Raw genomic sequence first — 27,806 nt, 5'->3', positions numbered from 1 at the left:
AGACTGAAGCTCGGCTGTTTGTTTTGCCAAGAGACTGAAGCTCGGCAGTTTGTTTGGCCAAGAGACTGAAGCTCGGCTGTTTGTTTTGACCAAGAGACTGAAGCTCGGCTGTTTGTTTTGGCCAAGAGACTGAAGCTCGGCTGTTTGGCCAAGAGACTGAAGCAAAGAAGTTTGTTTGGCCAAGAAATTGAAGCTTGGATGTTTGTTTTGGCCTGTTTGACAAAAAGACAGAAGCATGAATTAGTTTGACTTGCATTAATGAGAAAGTGAGTTACTGCCATTAGCTTGACTTAAATGGGCCATAGATTGAAGCATGGTAAATTGATTTACACTGAGATTGCAGCACAACAGTTAATTTGATGCAGTGCTGAGAGACAAGCTTGGCAGTTAACTTGACCTATGGGGGAGGGGCTAGAGTGAATGAAGCCTCCACTTGGTGTTAGTACATATATATTTAGTTCCTCCACCCTAACACTTTGCTCTCCCAGGTGCCCGGACTTACTACACATTAAGAAACATAAAAGAAAAATGAAAATATTGTATGAAACTGCAATGTCACCACTGAATTTGATGCCGCTGTATAGAGTGTGGCACGAGGTGATCTTGGTCATTCTAATAGCATACATGGTAAGCTGTGAAGGCAGGGTGGAAGTGCTCCTACTGGGCTGGTTTGTAACTTTGGTCTTCTGTTTTCTGTCTGTCATGGTATTGGAGTTACAATTCTTACCTTGCCATTTTTTTTTTTATGTAAGAGGGGTACTGGCCAAGGACAACAAAAAAGTAAAAAAAAAAAAAAAAAAAAAAAGGCCCACTGAGATGCCATTCCCCCAAAAATGGTCAAAAGGATCAACCAAGGAAGAGTTCAAGTCATGGGAAGGAGGAAGTACAGAAGCAAGCAGGGAGTCCCAGAGTTTACCAGAAAAGGGATGAATGATTGAGAATACTGGTTAACTCTTGCATTAGAGGGGTGGACAGTTAAGGTGAGAGAATGTAGAAAGTCTTGCTTGTCTGACTTGTCTTCCTTCTCCATCAGTTAAAGGGGCAATGCTTCCTGCTGCCAGCCAAGAGGTTATAATGTTAAGTTAGATTTTGTTTTGAAATGCTCTTCACTATTTTATGATCTCTGAAATTGTGGTAAAGTATGTGGCCAGCTGTGCTATGCCTAGGCCCCTGGTTGGTGGCTACGAGACTAATTCTTTCCACCAGGGGCTGATAATGCTTAGTGTGAATGATGTGTGTGTGTGTATGAGTGTGGTACTTTGTTTGGACTGCCTGTGTGGGATTGGTATATAGATAGATGAAATTGTGTGTTATAAAATTTATGGCTTTTGCGTAGAAAAAAATCTCCATTGGTTGAAAAAAAGATCAGATTTCATAGATTGATGTGAAAATTTTGTTAAGTAACGGCTCGTATTTTTTTCTACATTTATGTCACTTTTGGTGAAATTATATTTTTTTCTTCTTTTTAGTTGTGCTTTCTTCCTGGTGTTTAGTGTGACCCTTGAAGGAGGTCCCCATAGAGGGCCACACTCAGGCAGCTCAGTGTGCATGAGTTGTGTTGGAGTGCAGGAACCATGGCAGGATTAGGATGTGGGTTATGATATGGATAGGGATTCTGATTAGATGATGAGATATGATTTGTATAAGGATTAGGCAGGTAGTGATTTATGTGTATTTATGAATGCCTCAAGAGTTGCAGTGTTAGTACTAAGATGGCAGACTATTCAGTACCATTTGAGTTACAGTTCTGGTACATGCATGGGCTAAAGAGACAGCAGAGCAGATGTTTGTATATTTATTGAAGTGAATATACTCGTATGAATATATGCATGATACTCTGAGCACAAGTGGTTAACAGGTGTCTTGATGAAGCAGCGGACCAGAGCGTGTTCAGTAGCATTTTTGCTCAGTCTCATCCCACACTCCTCAAGGTATTACTAATGGATTTCCTCCTTCTGAAAGTAAGTAAAGGATTCATAAGGGTAGATGACAGGAACACATAAAAATAAAGTGAGAAACTTCTTTTATTTCCTGCTTACAAAATAGATAAATAAATAAATAAAATGATGTAAAGTAAACAAGTAGGTAATAAAAAAAGAAAATGAAAATAAAATGAATATATAGAAAATTAAAATGAATAAATAAAGTAAACAAATAAATGTATGAATGGAATAAAATAATTGTTAATGAAATATAATTAAATATGTAAGGCTAAGAAAGAATCACAGTCTTTCATCCATGGTAACTTTGTGTAACCCACGATGGACCAACGAGCTGGTGGCCAGTCAGTGGGTGGTGGGGGGGACCGCTGTCCTGAGTAGAGTGGTTGCACGGGGCTGGTGGGCATGGGGAGAGGACAGCTTCCACAAAGTTAGGTGTTCTGAGTCGTCTCTGCCACTTTCCTCAGCTGCTAACTCTGTACAGGAACCTTATCCATCTATGTATGGGGTGGTTCCACTCATATTGCTCTTTTATAGTGTGGAATCAAAAGCTTTTCATCTTATCAACTCCTCTCCTCTAACTGACTGTCTTCAGCCTTTCTTTCATTGCCACAATGTTGCATCTCTTGCCATCTTCTTCTGCTATTTTCAAAGTAACTGCTCTTCTGATCTTGCTAACTGTATGCCTGCCCTCCTCCCACAGCCTTGCTGTACAAGACTTTCTTCTTTCTCTCATCCCTGTTCTATTCACCTCCCTAATGCAACAGTTACCAGTATTCTCAATCATTCATCCCTTTGGAACTTCCTACCTGCTTATGTATTTCTTCCTTCCTGTGACGAACTCTTTCAAGAGGAAGGTTTCAAGAAACTTATTCTCTGTCATCTGTTTTTTTTTCTGTTCAGCAGTCTCTTGGGAACTGGCTTTTAAGTGGGCTTTTTTTTTTTTTTTTTTATCATAATTTTGTTGCCCTTGGCAACAAAATTATGGCAATTGGTGGCAATGATTCCAGAACAACATCCTGCTCATTATACTGTTGTAGCCAAAAATCTTTTAATGTGCCATGTTCCTTTCCACTAACTTAATAGGCTCAGCTTAATTTTAAACCCTTTGGTGTGCTGGTAGTCACCTTACAGAACTTGACACATGATAAATCTAACTCTGTGGTGGTGAAAGGATTTAAGGCTGCTGGAACATTATAAATTCTAATTCTGAGGATATTTACAGACTTAAAGCTGAGGTAATATGACAGGTTCTAATTCTAAGGAGATTAAAGTACCAAATATTAAGGGAGGACAGTGGAGGTGATGGTGGCAGGTGACAAGACATCTGACTGTGATTGTAATGGTGAATTTTCTGAAGAGAAGCCAAAGCAGGTGTTAGTGAATGTGTATTGAGACTGTCTGATTCTTGCTTGCTTTGAGGTTTTACAAGGCAGGAAGCAGAGCTGACAGAATGACTTGATGTTGGTGCTTTTTTATGATACAGGGTGTGGCAGAGATAGCTCCCATATTTTAAAGGTTAACAAAAGGAAAAATATGGGAGGTATTTCTTCTGCACCCTGTACATGCTATTTAGAGTGTCATTATGGGCATTTGAGGTTGTTCAAATGAGACAAGTGGAAAGACTAAAGAAGACCTGGAGACATTATATAATGTAGACCATCTTGGGTGTCATTATTGGAATTGGCATTAGATGGAAGGAGACAAGTGGGAGTGTTAAAGAAGACATGAGGAAGCTGCACATCAGAGAAGGAATCATTTATGGCTACAAGAAGTGGGAGACTCAAAAGCTGTTTAGCCCTAGAAAGGAAAATAAGGATGTTAAATGAAATGGTGATGATGAGTGTACTGCATGTGGCTTTTATTTCAGAACCAGACTAGAATGACGGACTACACGCTGGCCGGCCTTTCTGAGTCCTGGGTGGGAAGTCTCACTCTCAACCTACTGTGCTATGCTACAGTGTTTGTGCCAGGGTACTTCCTCATCTGGTACTTCAAGAAATCTAAATACATAGAAAGAGCGGGTGAGTTTGTGCTTCTCTCTCCATCCGGTTGTCTGTCTCTGTTCCTGTCAAGTCTCTTTCCTTCTGGGTGCTCTCCTAACATCATTAATAGTATGTTTGCCTTTCTGTGCCTGTGGCAATATTTCTTTCATACCTTTTCCTTATTTTCTTCCTTATCTTGCTTAACCTGTGGATGTATGTGGCCAACTGTGCTATGCATAAGCTCCTGGGGTGTGGTAGGGTGGTCCACAAGACCATCCTTCCCCACCAGGGACATTGGGGCTAAGAGTGTGGATGATGTGTGTGTTTAAGTTTGGTGGTTTGTTTGGGCCACCTTGTTTGGGGTTGCCAGCCTGGTGTACAGATACATAGTACCATTCCTTCTCCATTCATCAAAGTCCACAAGAAGAAATGAAATTAACACATTCATTCATTCTTTCTGTAATTCACATCCCTTGGCTTCAAAATAAACTAACACTTTCTTGTTTTGTTCTTTTATTGTACTTCATACTCTTACTTCAATTCCTCGACTACTTTCTGTCACCACTGCAGTGTGTTGTTCTCTACTTGCATGAAGAGTGTGCTAATAGTTGTGCATCACACAGAACACAATGTTCTTGGGAAGAAGAGGATGCAAGTTAATGCAAACTGATAGGTAAGAAAAAGATAAGTGTTATTCTTTGCTTTATTTGTTTTATATTTTTAGATAACTTGACTTCCTCACCTGCAAATAAAAATACAAATAAAAAAGAATTGAAATAACAAAATGCAAAAAAAAGTAAAAATGCTTCTCAAGCTTTTATTGTTTTTGAGAACATGAAAATTTTCTCGAGAAGAGACTTAATTTCCATTCCTCATCTTTGCAATACATATAAGCACCTATGAAGAGGTGGTCATGTTGCAGTGTCCCCTTTGAGGCTTCATGAAGGGAATATATCTGAAGGTGGAATAAGTTGGCCATTAGAAGTTGTTGACAGGATGAATCCTGACAGGACACTTGAAGCAAAGGCAAGTCCAACACATCACCAGTTTGGCCTGGAGTGATCCACTGAGGCCTCAGTGACTGGCTGGTCTTGACTATTCACTATAAAACAGTAGTTCTGATTTGCTTCCAGATAATGTTAGTAAGGCCTGGGTGACTGGTTGGTCTTGCCTATTCATTACAATACAGCACTAGTTCTGATTCATGATAATCCTAGCCAAGGACTGAGTAACTGGCCATCTCTCACTATTCATTCTAATAATACAGTTTTGATTCACTTCTGATAATGTTAACCAAAAGTGTGAGTGGCTGGCCAGCCTTGACACTTCATTATAAGACAGTAATTCTGATTCACCTCCTGATAGTTTTAACCAAGGCCTGAGTGACTGTCCAGCCTTGACTGTTCATTACAATGCAGTTCTGATTCACTTCTTGCTTAACCAAGGCCTGAGTGACTGGCTGTCCTTGGCTCTTCATTATAATACAGTTCTGATTCACTTCTTCATAATCTTAACCAAGGCCTGAGTGACTGGCTGGCCTTGGCTCTTTATTACAATACAGTTCTCAATTAGTCCCTGATGGTCTCAATGCCTCTCTTCACTCCACCAGGATCTGGCCTTGTGCCTCGCCTCATCACTTCCTGTGTGTATGGCCAGAGTTATGATAAGCTGGCCACTACCGACCCCTCACACACCAGGTCACTTCCACCTGAGAAAACCTTGAGTGCAAAGTGTATGCAGCTCAGCTTCTGTTTCCTCGGCCTCCAGGTGTCCTACCTCACTTGGGGTGTCCTGCAGGAAAAGATTATGACAAAGGTTAGTTCCTGCTTCAGTTTCCAGGTGTCTTACTTTTCCTGGGGTGTCCTGCAGGGAAAAAAGATCATGATGGAGGTTATTTCTGTTTCTTTAGCCTCTAAGTGTCTTTTCCTTGAGTGTCTTGCAGGGAAAAGATCATGACAAAAGTGGGAATCTACAACATTATCTCTCCTTTTTATGATTCAGCCTTTTTATGATCATTAGGGCAAGAAGTAACTGGTTGAAGCTTAATAAAGTAAGAAATAGTAAAAAACTGGGCTTGTATTCTTCATAAAAATGTAAAATGTGTCACCACTGAGACAGATGTGTATTGCAACTTAGAATGGCTATCATAAGTTGTTTGTCATTAGTATATCCTCAGTGTCCTGCCATGTGTAGTGCTTGCTTTTGTGAACTATCAAAAGATGAAGAAAGAACTGTTTTTATAACATTTTATATGTTTTATAAATATTTACTGTGTTTATATGTGGTTGGGGAAGAGACAGTGGATAAGATGGGTCCTCAAACTCAGTGGTAAATAACTAGAACAGACTCAGTTATCAGGTTGCTAGTGCAGTGCTAAGAAAAGGGTGGACAGATTTATAGGTAGGGATATGAAGGTGATAAGTGGATATAGGTGTGTGTCATACAGAGGAACTGATACTTGTAGGCTTACTGGCTTCTTGTAACTTTCCTTGTGTTCCTTTGAACTGCTTTGCTCTGGACTGCAAACTGTGAGGCAAGAAGAGGGAAGTGAAGCACACCTCTGCCTTGTGGGGGGTTGCAGTAGTGCAGGTTGTGAAGAGACCTGTTCTTTTTTCATGTAACAGGATGGATTTAAACTGTAGATAAGAAAATGCACTAATAAGAAAATTTATTTAAGGAAAAGTTGATCACTGCAGAAAATATTCAGAAAAATCAGGCACCAATTCAAAATGCAGAATGCAGTTATGATAGTTAAAAGGTGAAGATAATGTATAAAAAGGTATAGGGATTGCATGGTGACTGGCTGCATGACACATTGTGCTGTGAAATGATGACAACTTCATGTCATTGATGTCAGTGTGAGGAAATGCTTGCTCAAGTTTATGTGAAGTGCTCTGTTCTTTTTAACTATATATCTTGAAAATGAGAAAAGGAGAAAACCTTGGCTTGTATAGTGTGGGGAGACTGCTGCCTGACACACTGTTCCTCCCCCAGTCATTGAAGTCAGCTTCCCAAAATTTACTGGTTGATGAATGTGTGATTGCTGAAATTAATATATGGAAAAATTAGGATTAGGGAAACCTTGGCAGGATATGCAAGGAATAAGAAATATGTAATATTCACATAACCTTTGTAGTAAATCATCATGCACTTAGGCTGTGCTGCTGCTGTGAATACAGCAACTTATAGTGATGACAGGACACACAGAGAGAGAGAGAGAGAGAGAGAGAGAGAAATCCTAAGGATAATAGCAACCCCAAAAAATGTAGTTATTATTACTTTTAGGGATATTTCCAAATTTTTGCATGAGACAGAGTAATGGTCTTTTGAGACCAGAAATAAGAATAATTTCTTTATCAGTTGTTTATTGAAATGATTGCTCCTTATATTTGTGAAATTTGGTATATTAACACAGGTGTGCAGAATTCACACAGCTGGTGAACCCTTGGTTGGGAAAGGGATTTTGTGTGTCACCTTGAACAGCAAAAATAAATAAATAAATAAATAAGAAAAGAAATGTTGTAATGATATTAGTAGTGTAGAGTTATTGGATAAATAATTTAGGGTTCTATTGAAGGAAATATCCAAGATAAAAATGTTCAATATTTCTTCAGATTTTTAAAGAAAATTTGTCTGTGTAAGGGATACTTTAGGGGAGAGTTGAACTCTTTCACTGCTATGTGACATGTCTTTCCTTGATTACTACCCACTCTGAGACATTTCTTCTTGTTCTGCAGCCACATCTAAATATTATACTAGCTAGAAATTGCAAAATCTATTCTTCTAATCCCTTTCTTTTTTGTAGATACTTATAAAGATTTTTTTAGTTTTTAATTGTTGACAGTCATTGCATATCTATGAAAAAGGCTTAATGTAGAGGAAAAAATCATGTAAGTACTTATCCTTATATCACTGGATGTGTTGAGTGAGACACTATTAATACTTTCCAGGAATACCACAACTCTGAGGGAAGCATCGGCCACTTCAAGGACTCTCAGTTTCTTGTGTTTGTGAATCGCATCCTGGCCTTCATGCTGGCAGCAATGTACCTCACCTGCAGCCGCCAGCCGCGCCACACAGCTCCCATCTACAAGTACTCCTACTGCTCATTTTCCAACATAATGAGCTCCTGGTGTCAGTATGAGGCGCTCAAGTACGTCACCTTCCCCACACAGGTAAGGGTAGTGCTGTTTGGGGGTCTCCTGCTCTCCTTCTCCTGTCCATTGTTGTTGTTGTTGTTGTTGTTGTTGTTGTTGTTGTTGTTTTTGTTGTTGTTGTTGCTGTTATCATCAACATTTTCCTTCAGGTTTTGTTGTTGGTCTCTTGCTTGCTTTTTCTTTCTCTTGTCCATCATCATCATCATCATCATTGTTGTTGTTGTCATCATCATTGTCATCATTGTTGTTGTCATCATTATCATCATCATCATTTTGTTTTAAGTCCTTATTCTCCCTCTTGGGATTGGATTGCTTATCTCTCCCACTTTTTTGTTATCATAGGCAATATCTCTTCTGATGCTCATCCTTTTCAGGTCCTCCTCCACACACTGCCCTCCACACACTGCCCTCCACACACTGTCCTCCATACACTGTCCTCCACACACTGTCCTCCACACACTATCCTCCTCCACACACTGCCCTCCTCCACACACTGTCTTCCACACACTGCCCTCCACACACTGCCCTCCACACACTGTCTTCCTCCACACACTGTCCTCCACACACTGTCCTCCTCCATACACTGTCCTCCACACACTGCCCTCCTCCACACACTGCCCTCCTCCACACACTGTCCTCCACACACTGTCCTCCTCCACACACTGTCCTCCACACACTCCCCTCCTCCATACACTGTCCTCTACATACTGCCCTCCTCCACACACTGCCCTCCACACACTGTCCTCCACACACTGTCCTCCTCCATACATTGTCCTCCACACACTGCCTTCCTCCACACACTGTCTTCCTCTACACATTGTCCTCCACACACTGTCTTCCTCCACACTCTGCCCTCCACACACTGTCTTCCTCTACACACTGTCCTCCACACACTGTCTTCCTCCACACACTCTTCCTCCACACACTGTCCTCCACATGCTGTCCTCCTCCACACTCTGCCCTCCTCCACACACTGCCCTCCTCCACACACTGTCCTCCACACACTGTTTTCCTCTACACACTGACCTCCTTCCACACAGTGCCCTTCCAACTACCTCAATTTGTGAAGCTTCTCTGAGTATATGGTCCTCCTCTTTCCTCCTGCTCTGCCTGCACCACCTCAGCATCACCTCACCACAGTCACCACATTCTCCACTGCACACCTTCCCCTCACCTTGTCTTAATATCTTACATTTTTTGTGTTGCAACATTCTGCAGTCACTTTATTTTATTGTTCCATCTCTCTCTGCTTTGTCCTTGGAGGAAAGTCAAAAGTAGTTAAAACTTCATACAAATAGAAACACATTGTGAGTAGTTTGAAAATATTTGTGTTTAAGGAATCTAACATCTTCACTGAAAAATATCATGATTGAGGGATTACTATGTTATGATTAGTGTAGTGTGTTGTTTTTTTATTTTTTATATTTTAATTGTCAAAAGGTTGATGAAAAATTATGTATTTCATCATTATTGAATACATTTTTAGGATATAAGGAAGAATTAGTGATATAATCTGATTTTTAAGTATCCATTATATCATTGTTTGATGAATCTACAATGGAGAGTTTGGTGAACTAGTGAGTGTCACCAGGCAGCACCACCAGACATGTTCCCTTCTCACACACAGGAACAATATCAAATATGTCTACAGTGTCATTCTATATACATAAAGATGCAATGAATTTATATAATATACTTTTCTACACAATTCTTTCTAAGTAATAACACAGGTAAAATCAAACTGTATTCATGAGAAAAAGTATTAAAGTTGATTTTCTAGTGAATTGGCATTTAGATTTGTTTGGTCATCTCCAGATTTCCAAAAAAGTACACCATTGATTGGAAGCATATTAATGCAGATGACAGTAAAAAAATGAAGACAAAGACAACATGTTGTACCACTTAAAGCCCCAAATTACATAGATCAACTTCCTAGTATATGGAAACAACAATTTCAGTTGAAAATAGGCAACTTGAGTGTCCTGGTGAAAGTAATGCTGTATATCTAACCAAAACAAACATCTGACTGGCCTGTCTTAGTTGAAGGTAACAAACACGTAGTCCTGCTGCAGTGTCCATGCCACTGCTCCATGAACCTGTGGCTTCCTGTATTCCTCTCCCGTTATGTCAGAGCAGTCCTGAGAGATGTTTATTTTGATGTTTTATTAGTTTGCCATGTCACTCACTTCCTGAAAGAGATGCTAAAATCTCCACCAAAATAACTATATCCGTGTATCACCATGTTACTGAGTATGTTATGTCTTACTATATAGTACAGCCTTATTTCTTATTTTTCTTTGTCCAAATCAATAGATTTTAGACTTGTAATATACCGTATTTTAAAATATTGATTACAGTATTACTAAATAATCACAAAAAATATTTCTGTTTTGACCAACTTCTCTCAAAATTATCCATGCAAGATATTTAAAAGTCAATGCAGAATTTCAAAAGTATCATAATGATCAATGTTCTGAGCATCTGTATGCACGTAGGATTTACAATAACAATATTTTAGTTCATGTCACTAGGGGACATGCAGCAGCGACAGCATCTGGCGGATTAGTTCTAAAAGCTCTCCATTGTTTTCAATAAAAATAAATTTAATTAAAATTAAATGCATTAAGTGGGCTACAGGAAATACCCTGTGGGCCAAGTTTGCCTGGGGTGTGTCTTGTCCAGTGTGGCTACAGTGGTGTGAGTGGTGGCACTGTATTGTTCTTCTCTCCCTCAGGTGCTGGCCAAGGCATCAAAGGTTATTCCTACAATGATAATGGGCAAGATAATTGCTTCCAAGAAGTATGAGTATTATGAGTATGTGACAGCAGTGTTGATATCCATTGGGATGACACTGTTCCTTCTTGGCTCAACAGAAGCTCATGGCAGTAAGTGTACACTGTGCTTCACTAAAAATTATTAAATCTTTTGATGATCCCACTTAGTAATGTGTGTGTCTACTTTGGTACTGTTTCTATTTATTGTGATGTGGGTGATATGCCCTCATCTCATTTTTCTTACTGGCATCATTACTGATTCTATTTCCTATGTTATTTATGAGAGAAAGTAATGTGGGGTCTTGAGAAATGTAGATAATCAGTATATTGGAAGGAAAATGCATCAGTCTCTGTAAGATGAGCTACATAAATTGTTAACTAGAAAACATACTGACCAAAGTAAAGTATTTCATATCAACATTCACACAATGTTTAGGATCTTGTAGCCTGAGTCTGTCTTGATCTTCCTGTCTGTGTAAAGATTATTGTACATAATACTTCATTAGATATCCTAAAATTACTGCGCTCTTTATCGTGGACTCGGGTGCAGTGTTGCCACCTGAGACACACACACCTGGTAACACTGTCACTAGGTAATGCTGTCAGTACTTTGTGTGCTCATGTGTTCCTGTGGTTTGAAAACATATTGCAAATTGACTGTATTCCTGTCGGAACCCAAATTTATCTGTAAGATAGGGCATTTCTTTTATTTGTATACTCTGGTATTTTACAAATTAATATAGATCTTGGAATACAAAGTCAGTTTGCCACATGTATTGAAGTGAATTGGGAATAATTGTATGTACTAATCACTAAGTGAGATCATTGTTGAGTGACAACACTCCTGTGTCTGTATCACCCACGCTGATGAAGTTACTGCATCAGAATCTGTAATACTACACAATTTTATCCACGTGTGTGTGTGTGTGTGTGTGTGTGTGTGTGTGTGTGTGTGTGTGTATTCACTGTACAGTCTGCTGCTGGTCTCTCTCAAGACAGCTGGCTGTCCCCCTATGGAAAGAGCTCAGAGCTCATACTGACCAATCTTTGGGTTGGACCGAGACCACTCACACATAACACACCGGGACAACGAGGTCACAACTCCTCAACTTACATCCCATACCTACTCATTGCTAGGTGAACAGGGGCTACACGTGAAAGGAGACACACCCAAAAAATCTCCGTCTCCTCAGGGGATCGAACCCTGGCCCCTTGGTTGTGAGCTGAGTGCGCTAACTACTAAGCTAGCAGTGTCATCATGTGTGTGTGTGTGTGTGTGTGTGTGTGTGTGTGTGTGTGTGTGTGTGTGTGTGTGTGTGTGTGTGTGTGTGTGTGTGTGTGTGTGTGTGTGTGTGTGTGTGTGTGTGTGTGTGTGTGCGCGCTTAAGAATGATGATGAAGCTCAGCCCGTGCCTTCCCACAGCCACCAGCAGCAGCACCACCATGTCCGGCGTCATCATCCTGGTGGGCTACATGTCCTTTGATGCCTTCACCTCAAACTGGCAGGGGGAGCTGTTCACCCAGCATAAGATGTCCTCAGTACAAATGATGTGTGGGGTGAACCTGTTCTCGTGCCTGCTGACCACCACCTCCCTCATGCAGCAAGGCACCTTCTCCCTCTCTCTGCAGTTCATGCTCACATATCCTGCATTCTTCTGGGACAGTCTCATTCTCTCAGTGAGTGTTGTGTCTCTTGTTGTTCTGCTGAGATTGTCTTTTGATAGCATTTCATTTTGTATATAAAGATTCTTTAACATGATTTGGTTCTTATTTGTGCTAAGGAAAATATTTTCCTATGAACACTTATTGTTTAGATGTTTAGATGTTTGCTATGCTGTATGCCTTGTCTCCTCAGGTGTGTTCTGCCACAGGTCAGCTGTTCATCTACTACACCATATCAGTGTTTGGGCCAGTGGTGTTCATCATCATCATGACCATCCGGCAGGTGGGTGCCAGCATGCTGTGGTGTGCACCCAACCTCTTGACTCGTGCATGGTGGCCATCATCACATTATTGGCAACATTATTATTTTTAGATAGTTTCCACACTTGTAGGAAAATGCTTTATAGGTTAAAATACTTGACAGGTCCAGCCTTCCTAACTTTCCCCCTTTAACATTTCCTGAGTGTGAAGGGTTGGCCACGTGTGTGAGGCTCCTCTAGTTGTTTCCTTCCATTGTAACTTCCGTTCCTTCTGTTCTCTGTAACTCCACCAATATTCCATGTCTCTATCTTGTTTCTGTTGCCCCACAGATCTTCTCTTACCAGGTGCTTTTCAGGTATTTTTGATAAGTTCCTCATCCTCTTAGTATATGGTAAAATAATCCAAACTTAAGTTTTCTAATAATCTTTCTTTTAAGGTTGTGCATTTACCTTATTGCACTTCCTCAGCTAAATGATATTTAGACAGGAATTTTTTACTTGAGAAAATTATTTTTAATTATTTAAGAACCATTAGTTATTAAGTAGGTGTTTGTATGATATTGGTTAGTAAGGAACAGTCTCATTATGAAGGGGCAGTGGTAAGCCATTGTTTGCTGCTGGGCCTTGCTATAGATGTATATGGCCAGCTGTGCTATGCCAAACCTCATGGGTTGTAGTACAGTGGTTCATGTGGCTGTTCCTTTCCATTAGGCAGACATGGCTAAGAGTGTAAATGATGTTTGTATGAGTGTGTGGTGTTTTGTCTGGCCCATCCCGTGTGGGGTTGCTGGCCTGGTACGTAGATAGATAGATAGATGAATAGATTATCACTCACATTGTTTAAAGTAACTTACAGTACTCTTTGTTTGCAGGGGCTGGCAATCCTTCTGTCCTGCTTCATCTACTCCCATCCCGTCACTCTGATGGGCATCCTGGGCATCTTGCTGGTCTTCACTGCCATCTTCCTGCGCATCTACTGCAGTCACCGCCTCAAGCAGGTCCAACAGAGGAAGACTCTCCCTGACACAACCAAGGTGTAACGGTCTGCAATGATCCTGCCACTGCCATTGTTGATTCTTGTGTAAGATTTTAGTGTTCAGGTTAACTTGACTTGTTTGTTTAGGTCAACTTGTTGAACAGACTCTTCTGCCCGGTGATCGCTGATCCTCATCTTTCACCTCAGGTGATTAATTATTGGAAATCTGAGCTGGAAGATGAGGTCAAGTTTATCCATTAAGTCCAGTGATAAGTCCTCCAATGTACAGGAGGAGGAGGAGAAGGAGGAGAAGAACTCAGCCAGGCTAATCTTGAATTGGCTGCAGCAACTCTATCATCACATTCTAGTTGTTTCTCCTTTGCTTTTTCTCTTTTAGTGCAATTTTAAGCAACTCTTTGTTCCAAGTTTTATGTTGAAATTTTATTTATAAACACTGCTTGTCACCTCAGCGCTGGCATTAAAGATGGACGTATAGGCACAGGCCTCAGCTGGCATTGAATAATTGTACTGTTTCTGTTTGAACTTCATGTCATGTTTAGAATCTCACAAGTGTAAGCTTTCTGAAGTAAGGAATCTGTGTTTAATCTCCATGTGCCAGTTTTCTGTTACTCTAGTCCTAAATGCTTTCCAGTTTTTTTTTGTAATTTTCCCATTTTTTTTTTTCTGCATTTCTTGTAATTTCCCCAAGATGGTTGTTCCCTCAGCAGTGACAAACTTGCACAAAATTCAGAGAACATTCCAGTTTTTTTTTGTGCTAACTCACTTAAGATTGTGTAAATTGAGGTGGAGGAACACACTATGAAAGTTCACCTGTGCTGGTGCTCATTCATGGTGAAGAATCTCGTGTGGCATTCTTTGTGCTTTGGGACAAGACCAAGTGTAGGTGAGTATTGGTGTGCAGGCCATAGTGTTAGTCATTCTCTGTTCATCTCAAGAGGGTGAGTAACAGAGTCCAGGAAGGGTCATGTGTAGGTGTGAACAGCCACTGAACACTAATCCTTGAAAGGTTTTAGCCATATCAGTGCAATTCTCTCAAGCACAAACTAATATCTTACCTGTTCTTGTCTTTCTTTCATTCTTATCTAAGGTGGTGTGGGAAGGACCCCAACAAGGATCTTGCTTTCATTCATATCTAAGGTAGCGTGGGAAGGACCAAGACAAGGGTTTCTAACACTGAAAGTCTCATAATATATGTGTAATATTTAATTCTTAATTATAATTTGTATGTAAAATTCCATAACCATATGGAATACGTGTCATTTATTTATTACTCTCAGCATGTTCTGTGACCACGTGCTTTTGTGTTACCATGATGAGCGTTACTTGCTCTCCAGGTGTTCCACGACTGATTGATGACAACATTTTAATGATGTGCAGTATGTACTTGTACGAAGATTACATTTTCTAATTTTTTCACCTAAATACCAGGTTAGGCAACATGTAATTTGCTCTCTCTCTCTCTCTCTCTCTCTCTCTCTCTCTCTCTCTCTCTCTCTCTCTCTCTCTCTCAAGTGTTCTCCAGGCTCTCTGAATAGGTTTCTCATCTTCACAAATTTGTTACAGTGTTTTGTTTATTGTTACATATGATTTTTGACACAAGTCTTGCATCCAACCTTTTATATATGATCCTCTGGTCCATGTCATCTTTTGACATGTAAATGTTCCAACTCCCTGTTGTGAAAGGCATTACTAAGGTAGACATGCTGGCTGATTGTGAATACAGAGGGGACTGACTGGTTTGTAAACTTGTTGTAGGAAGATGTACTGTGTTGATAGGCTGTGGTGATGGGAGGCAGTTTTTGTGTGGGCAGTGACTGTGGAGAGAGAGAGAGAGAGAGAGAGAGAGAGAGAGAGAGAGAGAGAGAGAGAGAGAGAGAGAGAGAGAGAGAGAGAGATATTTGAGTGTGTTTGTGTGTGTGTAAACCTTTCACTGCTCCCTAGAACTTGTACTGGTTTGTTGGTTCATTCCTTTGTACTGGTTTGTTGGTTCATTCCTTTGTACTGGTTTGTTGGTTCATTCCTTTCTAATGTGCAGTGGAGCCTGAGCCACCTGTACCATCACTGATTGCATAGTGGCTCTTGTGACCTCACTGCTGGCTTGTGTATTGGTTGATCAGTCTGCATGTTTCCTCCTCCATGCACACCCTGGTCTCTCCACACTGCATGTTTTATTTCTCACTATCTCCCATACTTCGTGCAATGCTTTCTTGGTCTTTTAATCAGTGGACATAATAAATGTTAATGTATTATTGAGATGAAGTTCTAGACAGTTTTGGTAATGTCTGTTTTTTTCTGTTCTATGATGCTTTTTTCATGGAATTCATGACAAAGTAGTGGTATGTGATAGTTCTGAAGATTACTATCAAATTTTAGGCAAGGCAGAAAGGAAGTGTGGTAGTCAGATAGGCACAAGATGGTGACAGCCTGGCACTGTGAGCAAAGACACAAGCACTCAGCCACCATTGTTTTGTACCAACACCTAAAGACAAAAAAGTTGCTGACTACTTTTCCTTTTTTTGCCGTCTAAAATGTGATATCATTTTGTTCAAAGCTTTCTCTCATCACATCCCACTGTGTTCATTTGCATCATCATCATCAATCCACAAACAAAACAGCATAACACAAAATTTGTTATAAACATTTTCAGTTTCATCTGTGACTTCAACTTGCATTATCTGTTATTTTTTGTCAATTTTAGCTTCCCTATAATTTAAAAAAATAATCTATTCTAATTCTTCTGCTAATACCAAGAAACCTAATATTGCACAAAATAAAGGCGACATAGCCAAGAAAAATTAAATTTGTGTGGAGAGGTCAGTGTTTGTGCTGACTGGGAGAACAGGCTGACTGAGCCACAAACCAATTGCCAACAAGTTTACAGAAGCCACTGTCCAGTCAGCGAAGGGTTTACCAACATAGCTTAGGGTCCAGTTGCAAGGTAAGAATGAATGGACTATGCTATGAGAGAGAGAGAGAGAGAGAGAGAGAGAGAGAGAGAGAGAGAGAGAGAGAGAGAGAGAGAGAGAGAGAGAGAGAGAGAGAGAGAGCACTTAAAATAATCAGCCACTTTGTTTTTCTGTACACTCTGGATTAAGGAAGGTACACAACATCTCAGCAAGCAGGATGTGACCTGCAAGATGAAGGCAGAGGTCAGTTGCTGCTCTCCTAAGTACCTGGGAGAGGACAGAAGGAATAGACACTCAAGGCATGTGTGCTAAGATGTTACTTCCTTCTAATAAGAACCAAGTATTCAGAAGATATGGCTGATAATGTGGAATTCACCATGACTGCCTATGTCCAAATACATGTCCCTGCAAGGTGCATGTAGCTAAGACAGCATCTCTTTCACACATGCACTCCACTCTGATTAAATAAAAGTCCATCTTTGTATGGGTTGGGAGTACAAACCCCTTGCCAACCACCCATGCATGAACTAGTTGATAATTCACTTCATAATTCACTCTCACTCCATTTCTGCAACACTCATGAATGCCTGATAAGGTCTAGTACCATCACTCCTGTCTTGCCATTCTTGATTGTAGTGTGGTCTTGCATCATTAACAAAGTGCAAAGGAACCTGTGGGAAAGAGGAGATAGTTATTAGAGGTGATGATGGAAATAGGAGGAACGGGAGGGAAGATAGGAAAAGAGAAAGGGTGTGAGGTGGCGAGGGTAAAGATGGGGCGAATTTTATGGGGTGAGCAGAACATGTAAGCTTACTGGAGAGGCAGATTCATCCAATGGCAACTCCCTAACAGAGATGATGGTGTCTTCTTGGGGGATGTAAGGAGGAAAGTCTGCAGAATGTGGTCTACATGCAACTGCACCATTCCAAGTGTTGTCCAGGGAGGTGCTTGGTGACAATAGTGTAAGATGACTAGTGTACATGATTGGGCAATTTAGCTTTAGGTATTAGTGATATTAAATAATCAACTATTTATGTCTGGAAATGTGTGAATTTGAGTGTGGAAATGTGTGAATTTGAGTGTGTGTGTGTGTGTGTGTGTGTGTGTTTGTGTTTGTGTTTGTGCATCATATGCACATTGGTTAGGTGACGGGTAGCTCCATAATAATGTGCTGTTTAATTTATGATAATATTTATTTTTAGATTATACAAAATTAAGCTTGTTTTTTATGGTACTTAATAAATATTTATACTCAAATATTATTTTTCCTTTTGGACCTGACATTAGAAGGAAATTGAAGTAGCAGATTTCAACAACAACAAGAGAGAGATGTACGAGAAATGTCGTAAAACCTCCATCAATGAGATCAGGGACTGGCTGCTTGGGTCTGAATGGTGATCTCACACAGCAATGCACAGTCTGGGCATTACATTTACATGCTGGCCAGGATATTATGGGAAAGGAAACTTGTTGATCTTGTACCACAGCTGACTCATGGCAGTATATAAAGAGTTAACTAACTCTTCTTCTCTGGGAGCATTCTGGATCATATAAATCTTGATTTTTGTAAATTTCTATATATGCCCTTGTAGATGGAGTGAGTGTGTCTGGTGGGATTTGCCATAGAAGAAAATAAATGATGACCAGAAGACTAAATTGTACAGAATGAACAACAAAGTACAAATACCTTATATAAAAGAGATGAGGAGCTCAGTTGACAGGATTGGCTGCCAGTCTGTGTTCCTTGAGAGTGTCCCTGAGGGAAGCCTCCTGTGCTGCCATGGCCTCCTGCTCCACCTCCCCCCAGCTGGGATGCCACAGCCGGGATGATATCCTCTCCATGCCTAGTATGTACGCTGAGTGGCATGGCACCACACTCTTGTGCACCTGTTAACAGACACACAGCAAGCTACATTTCATCCTTCCATGACTAATGGTATCAAGATTACTCCATGTGGAGAAGGGAATACAATGCTGGTGTTCTTAATTTTCAGCTTGTGTTTCATGAGACCTCACATGCTCCTAGAAAAAAAAAAAAAAAAAAAAAGTTTGTCATCTAATACCATGCTGCTAATCCTTCACAAGGTGGCCCAGAAAAAGCACCACACACTCATGCACACATCATTCACACTCTTAGCCTTGATGGTCCCTGACAGATAGGGATAATCTCAAGGATAAATCTATTACACACTGGGAGCTTAGGCATAGGGCAGCTTGTTTGTCGTACTTTAAAATCATGCCTTTCAATTTTTCATATCATGTGTAAAGCACACTCAACCACAGGAACTTGGAGGAGATATACTCAGTACTTCCATGACTGCTCATCCCTGCCTACCTGGAGGGTCTCAAAGAGGTCCCTGCAGCTGATGGGAGGAAGGGGATGCTCCACTTGAGGGGCGCAGGAAGCCAGATGAGCTGCGTTCTGTTCTGCCAGGTCTACTGTGGGCCACACTGGTCGCTCCCCTGCATCACTGCCTTCACTCACCGGCAGGCCCAGGCTGGTGGACAGAGCAATGATACAAAAGTATAATTCAAGAAATGAAATTAAGAAAAAAATGTTGATTGGAACCATAGAGGACTGACATATGCAAGAGTAAACTCACCAAAATTATGTCTGAGGTAGTGTGATAAAAAAAAATACATAAGAAAAAAAAGATAAATAAATGAATAATAAATAAAATAAATGAAAAATAAATAAGTAAAATAAATAAATAAGTCTATTAAATGAAGTCTTTCAAAAGAATTCATAATACATAATGTGATTCATATGGTAAACAATTATGATGTATGATTATGGTGATCTCTGAGATTTGGGATGAAATATCAAAACTGTGGTAGATGATAATACATGGTCTTATCTTTATCCTGTCAAAAAAATTGGTACATTGCATCTTGCAGGTTATAGCTGCCAACTTTCCTAAGTTGAAAAATGCAGGAACAGCTGCTTTAGCAGTAAACTAACTGTTATGTGCATCCAAAAGTACCAAGAGATGGTATTTTCACCTCCAAATTCACCTTTTTTCTTAATGAGACTCAGTTGTCTGGAATCTGTGCTTACCTACTTTTCTATCATAATTTTTTCAACCTGAAGGTTACTCCTGTGTCTGTGAACAGAATGGTACAAATTGCTCTCACATCCACAGTCTTGAATCTTCAGAACTTTTCACTGCCTGGTTGAGATTTTACATTTTCATTCTCTATTACAGTATTTCATTCTCTTACAGGAGAGCTGAAGTTAAATTTAGTATACCTAAATCAGTGAACTGAATCATGATTTAAATCAAAGGATTTTCTAAATCACATTACACTGGAGGGAAGCAATGGGCAGTTCATGCTAGCATTGCAGCTCTCAACACATGATAAATGACCAGCAGAGGTTAGTTTTAACTGTGCTGCTTATTAAATTTTCACAAATCACAAGATTCTAAATAAAATCTGACTCAGATGAAAATCTCATTCTTTAGTAAAAAAAAAAAAAAAAAAATTTCATTAAACTTTTGTGCTGTGTATCTCTTACCTAATTATTCTGTAATATTATCTAACAATTTGAATTCTAAAGTGAGCACATGAGACATACTCCCATTTGTAGAAATCTTAAAGCTTCTTAAGAGACTTCAGCATTGAGCAGTGCCCTGCCATGATTGTTGCCTCTACCACAGAAGTGACTCACCTCTCAGATGTCCAGTCAGAGAGGGAGGCAGTGTTCCTCAGCCACGGGTTAGGAGGTGTGGTGCCCAGGGAGTGAACAAAGCAGCCCTCCCTAAGGCGGTACCCTCGCCGCCGACTGATCACTGCGATCAGGATGTTCTTCAGGCATTGCTGGAAGCAGCAGACAGGTGTAAATAACAATCCCTGGACAAATATTAACACTTCCTAATTTTCAAGACTGATCACCTTAAGGTCAACTGATATTTGTCCTGTAAATTTAATTACATATTTTCCATTTCATCCAGCTTTGGTCATTTTTAAATAAACACAAATATGATTAGCAAACAACTTCAGCAGATTCTAACTCAGCCCTCCTATGCAAAACCACATTTCTTATACAGTAAAACACAAACTACATGCCACCTTGATGTATTCAACATGTAAGGTGTGATGGACACACACACACACACACACACACACACACACACACACACACACACACACACACACACACACACACACACACACACACACACACACACACACACACACACACACACACACACACACACTCTTTTTGTCTGGCTGTGTATTCAAGGCCCACACCTCTTGGCTGAAAGTTCGTTGCACTAGTCACTGCATCACCAACCCTCTCAAGATACACCACTTTTTATGGAAACTGAATTTTCATTCTGTACACAGTGGAGGAAAATATAACCTGACAAAATAAAAGTCAGCTTTAGTTTCTTCTTGTTTAGAATACAAAAGACAAAAATCAAATGAGATAATTCATAACAAAGAGTAGGTGACAGGATGGAGCCCTGTGGAAAGAAAGGATGACCATCATTCAGTAGGGAAAGCGGGATCATTAGTGGATTGTTGTTCATGGAAATGATATTGACAATGAGAGAGATGACTGTGAACAGATGGACGCTTAAAATTCTTCCTGCTGAAATTAGAATGAAAAACTTCAAAAACAGAAAATCAAAGCTATAGGCTTGTAGTTTAAAGGACTGGAATGGTCAGTCTCAGGAACAAGTTGAGTGATGGCAAACTTCCAGCACAATGGGAAGGTGAGAGTTGACAAAGCAGTAAGGTCTGACCAGGCAAGGTGAGAATACACATGTACAGTTCAAGAAATAAATATGAAGACTCCATCAGAACCACAGCCCTTGTGACAGTCAAGGCTGGTGTGATGAGGCATTGTTATCCATGTGGAGAAAATGATGTATGAAGAAAGGTTGAGAGAGAAAACTTGTGGCCACCATGCACCTCACCTGGGTGGCCTCCTGCAGCATGTTGGCCACATTGTCAGCCACCTGAGTGATGCCGTGGTCCCAGGCAGCCAGCAGCAGGCGGCCCTTGAGTGGCCCGGTGTCCAGCAGACACATAGAGCGGGACATGTAGCCAACCCCTGCATCCATGATGGCCTGGGGCTCACGCAGAGTGGCAGTGGAGGCTGCGCTGTGCACACTGACTGGCTCAAAGTTGCCCTGCAAAATAGTGTGTTTGGAGACTGTTTACATTTACTATGGTGAAAATACAGACTGTCAGATTTTGGATGCAGATGAAAGTAAAGAGTTATCCTTGGTTATAAATTTTTTTGTTTTTATAACTAATTCATATTTGTTTCCTAAGTGGCAGATGGTTTCACTGCTATTGCCCATGTTGTCCATGATCATTAAAATATGCAAGTAACTTGAGGGTCTGTGAATTGTATATCTGGCAAGCTCAATGAAAATAATGATTTTAAAAGTAAAAAAAATTATGAAATGAATATGTTAAATTCAACTACCTATACATCAAATTGACATTCCCATAAGGTGGAGGGTGAGGCGAAGCAGATATAAAACATTTTGCAAGCTTGTGTCTTCAATACTGGACAAACACCAGGAAATTATTCATTAAGAGAATATCTACATCTTTCCATCTTGTTAAATAAGATTGAAATGTATAACTTGGGATGACAGAACTGTTTTACATTGTGATATAACAGACCACTGCACCATGACACTGTATGTGCACTGGGGTACATACATCAAAGGTGGGCCTTGACAACTTGTTTTTCTTCTTTGCCTTGAGCTTCTTGCGGTCTGCTGGTGGGGTAGAGTGCAAGTTGGTGGAGGCTGAGTGGTCCCAGGCTCCCACTCCGCTGCTTGCATCGACCCTCTGCTGAAGGGAATCTTGTTAGTGTTTATGGTAAAAACAATTATGACATAGTGAATATGAATGACTGGTCAAATGGTTAAAATGCACAGCTCCTTTATAATTTCAAGAAATTTCTCATAATTCTGGATATTTTTTGGGACATCTTTCTTTTGGACTGTGGTCTTGTGTGTGGTACTGCTTGTTCATTCTCATGATTATAGTTTTGCAGGATGGCATGCAGACACTGAGGAGCTTTGTTGACCATGCGTCACTGATTGTACACAAAGTCAAGTCGCTGCTAACGTGGGGGTTTGGTTCCGGTATTGGCCAATGTTAGGAGTTTTAATGAAAGCAATAGCAAAAAATGACTGTGGTTCCAACCTGGCTGGGACATGTCCCACAAAATTAAGATGATATATTTCCAGACTATTTATAACATTTATTATTACAGTGGCAGCAACAATGGCTGCACCCTGCTGCTGCTGGAAGCTGAACTGAGCAAAGCTGATCAAGTTTATGTGAATTTGCATTCCAAATGTAAACTGGTTGCTGCTGTGCACCTAGAAGTCAAGTGTTTTTTGTTGTGCTTTACACTGCTGTTTTGCCATACACATTTCATAAATAACAAACAGCAATATCATCATTCACTACATGCAAACCTATCATGAAGATCAAGGATTAGTAAAGGAAATACAACAGTGAATACAATGCTGATATCTTCATTAAAGTACAAGAGACAGACAGCACTGGTGCCACACATCTACCACGTCCAAACACACTACTATCTCAGGGTTTAGTGACATTATCACTGTTTTATTATTATTAGTTTATCTACGAATGAACTCAGAGGAGGTGGTGTGAGCCAACCGGTGCGAGCCAGCTGGTGGATGTGTGACAGTCGTGCTGCTTCAACAACAATGTCAGCCATGCATTCATTGATTTATTTTCATGGGATCTGAATTCCATGATTATCACTTCCTCTTACTATTCATGAAATATGATAAAACACTAATTGCACAATCAATGTAAAGCACAATAAAAAAAAAAAAAAAATAATGAATTGTGAAAATATAGCAACAGTCAAACAGTGACTGTCTTACAAATTTACTTAGGCTTACCCAGCTTGCTTGGTGAGTCTGTGAACAGACCATAACTCTGAATGGATTTTCAATATCATCCTATTAATTCACAGTACCAGTACTATAAGAGCACATTACACCAATTTGTGATGGGACAACATTCTGTATGAAGTTAAAAGGAAAACTGCTTGAGCACAAATTTCATGCTGGTATTGCCGCCACAGTCCACACAACAAAAGCATTGCACCCATCACATAAAACAATGTCTGAATCCCTAGAATCATTCAAAACCTTTAGGAAAGCTGAGGGCATTTTCTATTGGAGCATTATGTGAGCTGAGAATAAAAAGTACAATACATGACAAAATGAAAAACTGGTGAAACTAGCAGAGAAAGGAAGACACCTGACCATATTCAGTGAAGGTGCAGCTTTGTATCATTTTATTCAACTGCTGCATTGTAATCTTGTCCTTGACTTTCTTTTATTATATAGAAGCCAGGGTTTTACCTCCCTTGAAGAAAAAACATACTTAACTGTCTAGATTAAATTATCTTGCATACTCCTGACTGACACACATGCTGGCCTGTCATAAGCTGGCCACTACTAAAAAAATTGATCATGCACAAAATCAATGGTCCTTGCCTGGTCGTCATGGCGATGGTGGGAGTCGGTGCGGGAGGCTGTGGAGGAGGAGGAGGAAGAGGAGGAGGAAGAGGAGGAGGAGGTGAAGAACAGCTGGCACTTCGCAAAGATGGCCAGGAGGAAGTCATTGTGCAAGTGGACGGAGTTGAGGGCAAGGAGATCCCGTGCACTGGTGTCAAACTCCTCCTTTGTCATCTGGAGAGAGACAACACTGTCAGTCATCAGAAAACTTGGAAATTGTCACTAAAAACTTGAACTCTTTCACTGCTGAAGAATTTTTCCAATAATAACTTTCAGTTTCTACAACAATTATCTGTACCAGTCTCTTGAATGCCTCTGTACCCTGGAAAAAAACTAAATTAACCTATTTCTCTCTCATTTTTCCTGTAAGGTCTTTGTGACAAATGTTGAATTTTTTTTACAGTACTCTGAATGTTAACTAAAGACGACCACAGCGGTAAAAGGGTTAATAATTAGTTGGAGGCAGCCATGATGAGATGAAAGAGTTACAAATGCTTTGTGCAATTCAACCCTTTAATTGCTATGGTTGTCCTTTGTTAACATTCAGAGTGCAATAAATAAACAGGTAAACAAAAAAAAATAAATAAATAAATAAAAAAAATTGCATGATGGAAAAAATAACACGTTAATTTTCATCTAGCTATTCCAAGGTGGGCTACGTCTCCACTTAAAAGACTGTAGTGTAAATATAAGTGTCTAAAGGTAGAAAATGATTGTGGGAAAAAAACAGCTCAGCAGTGAAAAGGTTAAGACCGTTGTGGCTATTTACAACCTGACTATGTTATTTGTATTCTAAGAGATGTATTGGTGTTTCAAAAGCATCTGATGTTTGCTTTTCTAGGAAGTCAGTAGTTTTCTTTACTCCTGTGACTCGGTAAGGAAAAAAAAACTAGTGATCTCCCACAAAAACAAACATCAGATTTTTCAAAACAGCCAAATCTATCGGAAAAATATAGTTTTGTTTTTATTAATGTACTCGGTTTTATTATGATTAAATTAATAAAAATAACCTTTGATTACACACAAATTACACAAGATTTTAAGTAACAATTCAAAGTCACATTACAATGAATGAACAAACCATTAATAATTCAACAAACCAGTAAAACAAATGACAGATAAAACTGAATCACACTTAACTGTAACAATTCAAAGATTACTTTACAATGAATTAATGCACCATTAGTAATCCAATAGATCCATAAAGCAAATAATAAGTCAAGTTTGACTACAGTTAATAACAATTCAAGTCACTTGCAATGAATGAATACACTGTAAGTAATTCAACAAATGCACAAAACAAAATAACTAGCCAGGATGGATTACATATCTACATGTTATGACAGCAGGGAGAAACCATCAACACTACCACCACCACCACCACCACCACCACCACTCACCCGCATCCTGAACCACTGCTTCATGTAATAGAAGTACTTGGCTTTCTTCTCAGGGCCCAGGGCTTCCTCCAGCCGCTTCCTGGTGGCGTTGATGTGGTCCGAGGAGGATGTGGAGGTCATTGTGCCTTGTCAGCCTTCCACACGTCAATACCGATGGAACAGTGGCCACAGGGGTGCTTATGAGTGGTGTAGGTAACTCCAGGTGCACTCTCTTTACTCCATGACATGTGTGGAAGATGAAGCTATTACTGTGGGAGTAAGGGAAAGGTAGGTTATTGCCAGGCCGGGGAAAGGGAAGAAGAAAAAAAATAATCTATTGTATTCTTTTGATCAATGAGTGTGGTGCGGGTAACTCCACTCTCTACTCCATAACTTGTGTGGAGGATGAAGGTATCACACTGTGGGAGCAAGGGAAGGGGGTGAGGTTACTGCCAGGCTGGAGAAAGAGAAGAGAAAAATCATATATTCTATTCTTCTGATTAATGAGTGTGGTTCAGCTGACTCCAGGTAACTCTCTCTGCTCCATAACTTGTACAGAGGATGAGGGTATTACAGTGAAAGTAAGAAATATGGGCTTGTCACTGTCATGCTGGAAGGAAGGAAAGGGGAAAAGCAAAATCATGTGTTCTGTTCTTCTGATTAAACTGGGAAGCTTTTGTTTGACCTTCCTTGTTTTACCAATCACAGGCACTGTTTTCATGGTTCATTACTGCCACACTACAGGAGTAGGGGATGGGACGAAGGGAATGGGAAGATAAAAATCACATGTTCTGTTCTTCTAATAAATGAGTGTGATCCAGCTAAGTTCAGGTAACTCTCCTCCATGACTTGTGTGCAGAATGAACGTTACTGCAGGAGTAAGGAATGTGTGTCACTCCTTGACTTGTGTTGAGAATGAACCTATCACTGTGGGAGTGAGGAAGGTGGGTTGTCACTGCCAAACTAGGGAAAGGGAAGTGGAGGGAATCACAAGTGTTCTATTCTCCTGATCAACAAGTGAGATCAGCTAACTTCTGGTATAACTCTCTCTACTCCATGTCTTGCGTGGAGGTAAAACTATCACACTGTAGGAGTAAGAAATGTCAGGTGTCACTGGTAAAGTAGTAAAGTAGGGGAGGGAGATGGGAGGGAATCACAGTTGTTCTGTTTTGATTAACAAGTGTGGTCAGATAACTTTTGGTGTAACCCTCTCTACTCTATGTCTTGTGTGGAAGGTAAAAGTATCACACTGCAGGAGAAATTAACAGACATGGAAACCAATGCATGGCCTTCAAGGAGAAAAGTCGAACCATGTTAAAATGGCAGCAATTCTGGTCTTGGATCATCAGTGCTTGGAACAGCTCCTGGTGTTGCCTTCTTAGAGACATTCAGACAAGTTTTGGCAGCAAGGATGGTGTAGAACACAGAGACTGAACAGCACCAAAACTTTTTACAGAATAGAAAAATCGAAACATAAACCATATAACATCAGACATTGTAATGTTTAATATGATATCAACTGAAGAAATTAAAAACTAAAAAAAAAACCTATTTATATTTGCAAGGTTTGGAACAGAAGAAAGAGGAATATCCACCAGGGTTAGAGGAAGTGACAAGAAAAGCAAGGAAATTACAAACACAAGTCGGAGCTGAAGCAAAGCCAATCCACCCCCTGCTGCTGGACTGGACTGGCACCAACCATTAAACATCACCAAGGAGCCACGGGTAATACTGAAATAACATCAGCATTTCCATCTGAGGTCTACCTTGGGTTATATCTAGATTCATTCAATTAATTTCCCAGCTGATCCCTTCACTCTGTTGATCATTATTTGAAAAAAAAAAAAACATCATATTTTGTCCAGAAATAAGTGGCCAGTATCTGGAAATTAGTAGGCTAAGCTTATTTCAACAATCCTGCAACCACCTCTGAAGACTCTGATCTGAACACAGAGGTCTGGCTGGCCTGTGCCCAGAAGCCACATTAGCTAACATAATCTAAAAGATGTGTGGTGTCACTGCCACGCTGGGAAGGGGAGGAAATCATACGTGTTCTGCCCGTCTGACAAACTTAGGACACTTTCACATCTCATTTCTCCTAATGTATCAGTTACAGGTATTGCTTTCACATTCTATTACTGCCACGCTGCGGAAAGAAGATGAGTGGGGAGGTCACTGTCAAGCCATGGAAGGGGAGGGAGAGAAAAAA

At 40.2% G+C, this 27,806-nt stretch overlaps 2 protein-coding genes across 7 annotated transcripts in view; one reads left to right on the top strand and one right to left on the bottom strand.

The window, feature by feature from the left end:
- LOC135112291 (adenosine 3'-phospho 5'-phosphosulfate transporter 1-like) overlaps window positions 1-16,821 on the top strand; it is a 49,586-nt gene extending 32,765 nt beyond the window's left edge. Inside the window, exons 2-9 of one of the 2 annotated variants that reach the window (XM_064026599.1) lie at window positions 1,859-1,961; window positions 3,811-3,964; window positions 5,535-5,740; window positions 7,876-8,100; window positions 10,817-10,967; window positions 12,279-12,532; window positions 12,711-12,800; window positions 13,650-16,821. In XM_064026599.1, the coding sequence (XP_063882669.1) occupies window positions 1,941-1,961; window positions 3,811-3,964; window positions 5,535-5,740; window positions 7,876-8,100; window positions 10,817-10,967; window positions 12,279-12,532; window positions 12,711-12,800; window positions 13,650-13,817 (1,269 nt within the window). In that variant the 5' untranslated portion in view covers window positions 1,859-1,940 and the 3' untranslated portion in view covers window positions 13,818-16,821. The remainder of the gene's footprint in view (window positions 1-1,858; window positions 1,962-3,810; window positions 3,965-5,534; window positions 5,741-7,875; window positions 8,101-10,816; window positions 10,968-12,278; window positions 12,533-12,710; window positions 12,801-13,649) is intronic. The other variant, XM_064026598.1, reaches the window with a different exon arrangement.
- The window catches only part of LOC135112293 (transcriptional adapter 1-like), a 99,225-nt gene continuing 86,381 nt past the window's right edge, over window positions 14,963-27,806 (bottom strand). For 4 of the 5 annotated variants that reach the window (XM_064026603.1, XM_064026601.1, XM_064026600.1 and 1 more), the window contains exons 2-9: window positions 25,619-25,866; window positions 24,198-24,392; window positions 22,366-22,500; window positions 21,606-21,821; window positions 20,351-20,499; window positions 19,016-19,178; window positions 18,368-18,567; window positions 14,963-17,351 (exon numbers count right to left, since the gene is read on the bottom strand). In XM_064026603.1, the coding sequence (XP_063882673.1) occupies window positions 18,391-18,567; window positions 19,016-19,178; window positions 20,351-20,499; window positions 21,606-21,821; window positions 22,366-22,500; window positions 24,198-24,392; window positions 25,619-25,738 (1,155 nt within the window). In that variant the 5' untranslated portion in view covers window positions 25,739-25,866 and the 3' untranslated portion in view covers window positions 14,963-17,351; window positions 18,368-18,390. The remainder of the gene's footprint in view (window positions 17,352-18,367; window positions 18,568-19,015; window positions 19,179-20,350; window positions 20,500-21,605; window positions 21,822-22,365; window positions 22,501-24,197; window positions 24,393-25,618; window positions 25,867-27,806) is intronic. The other variant, XM_064026604.1, reaches the window with a different exon arrangement.

The sequence above is a fragment of the Scylla paramamosain genome, chromosome 23, assembly GCF_035594125.1.
Source record: "Scylla paramamosain isolate STU-SP2022 chromosome 23, ASM3559412v1, whole genome shotgun sequence".
Taxonomy (NCBI): domain Eukaryota; kingdom Metazoa; phylum Arthropoda; class Malacostraca; order Decapoda; family Portunidae; genus Scylla; species Scylla paramamosain.
This window is presented reverse-complemented; position numbering and strand designations above follow the sequence as displayed.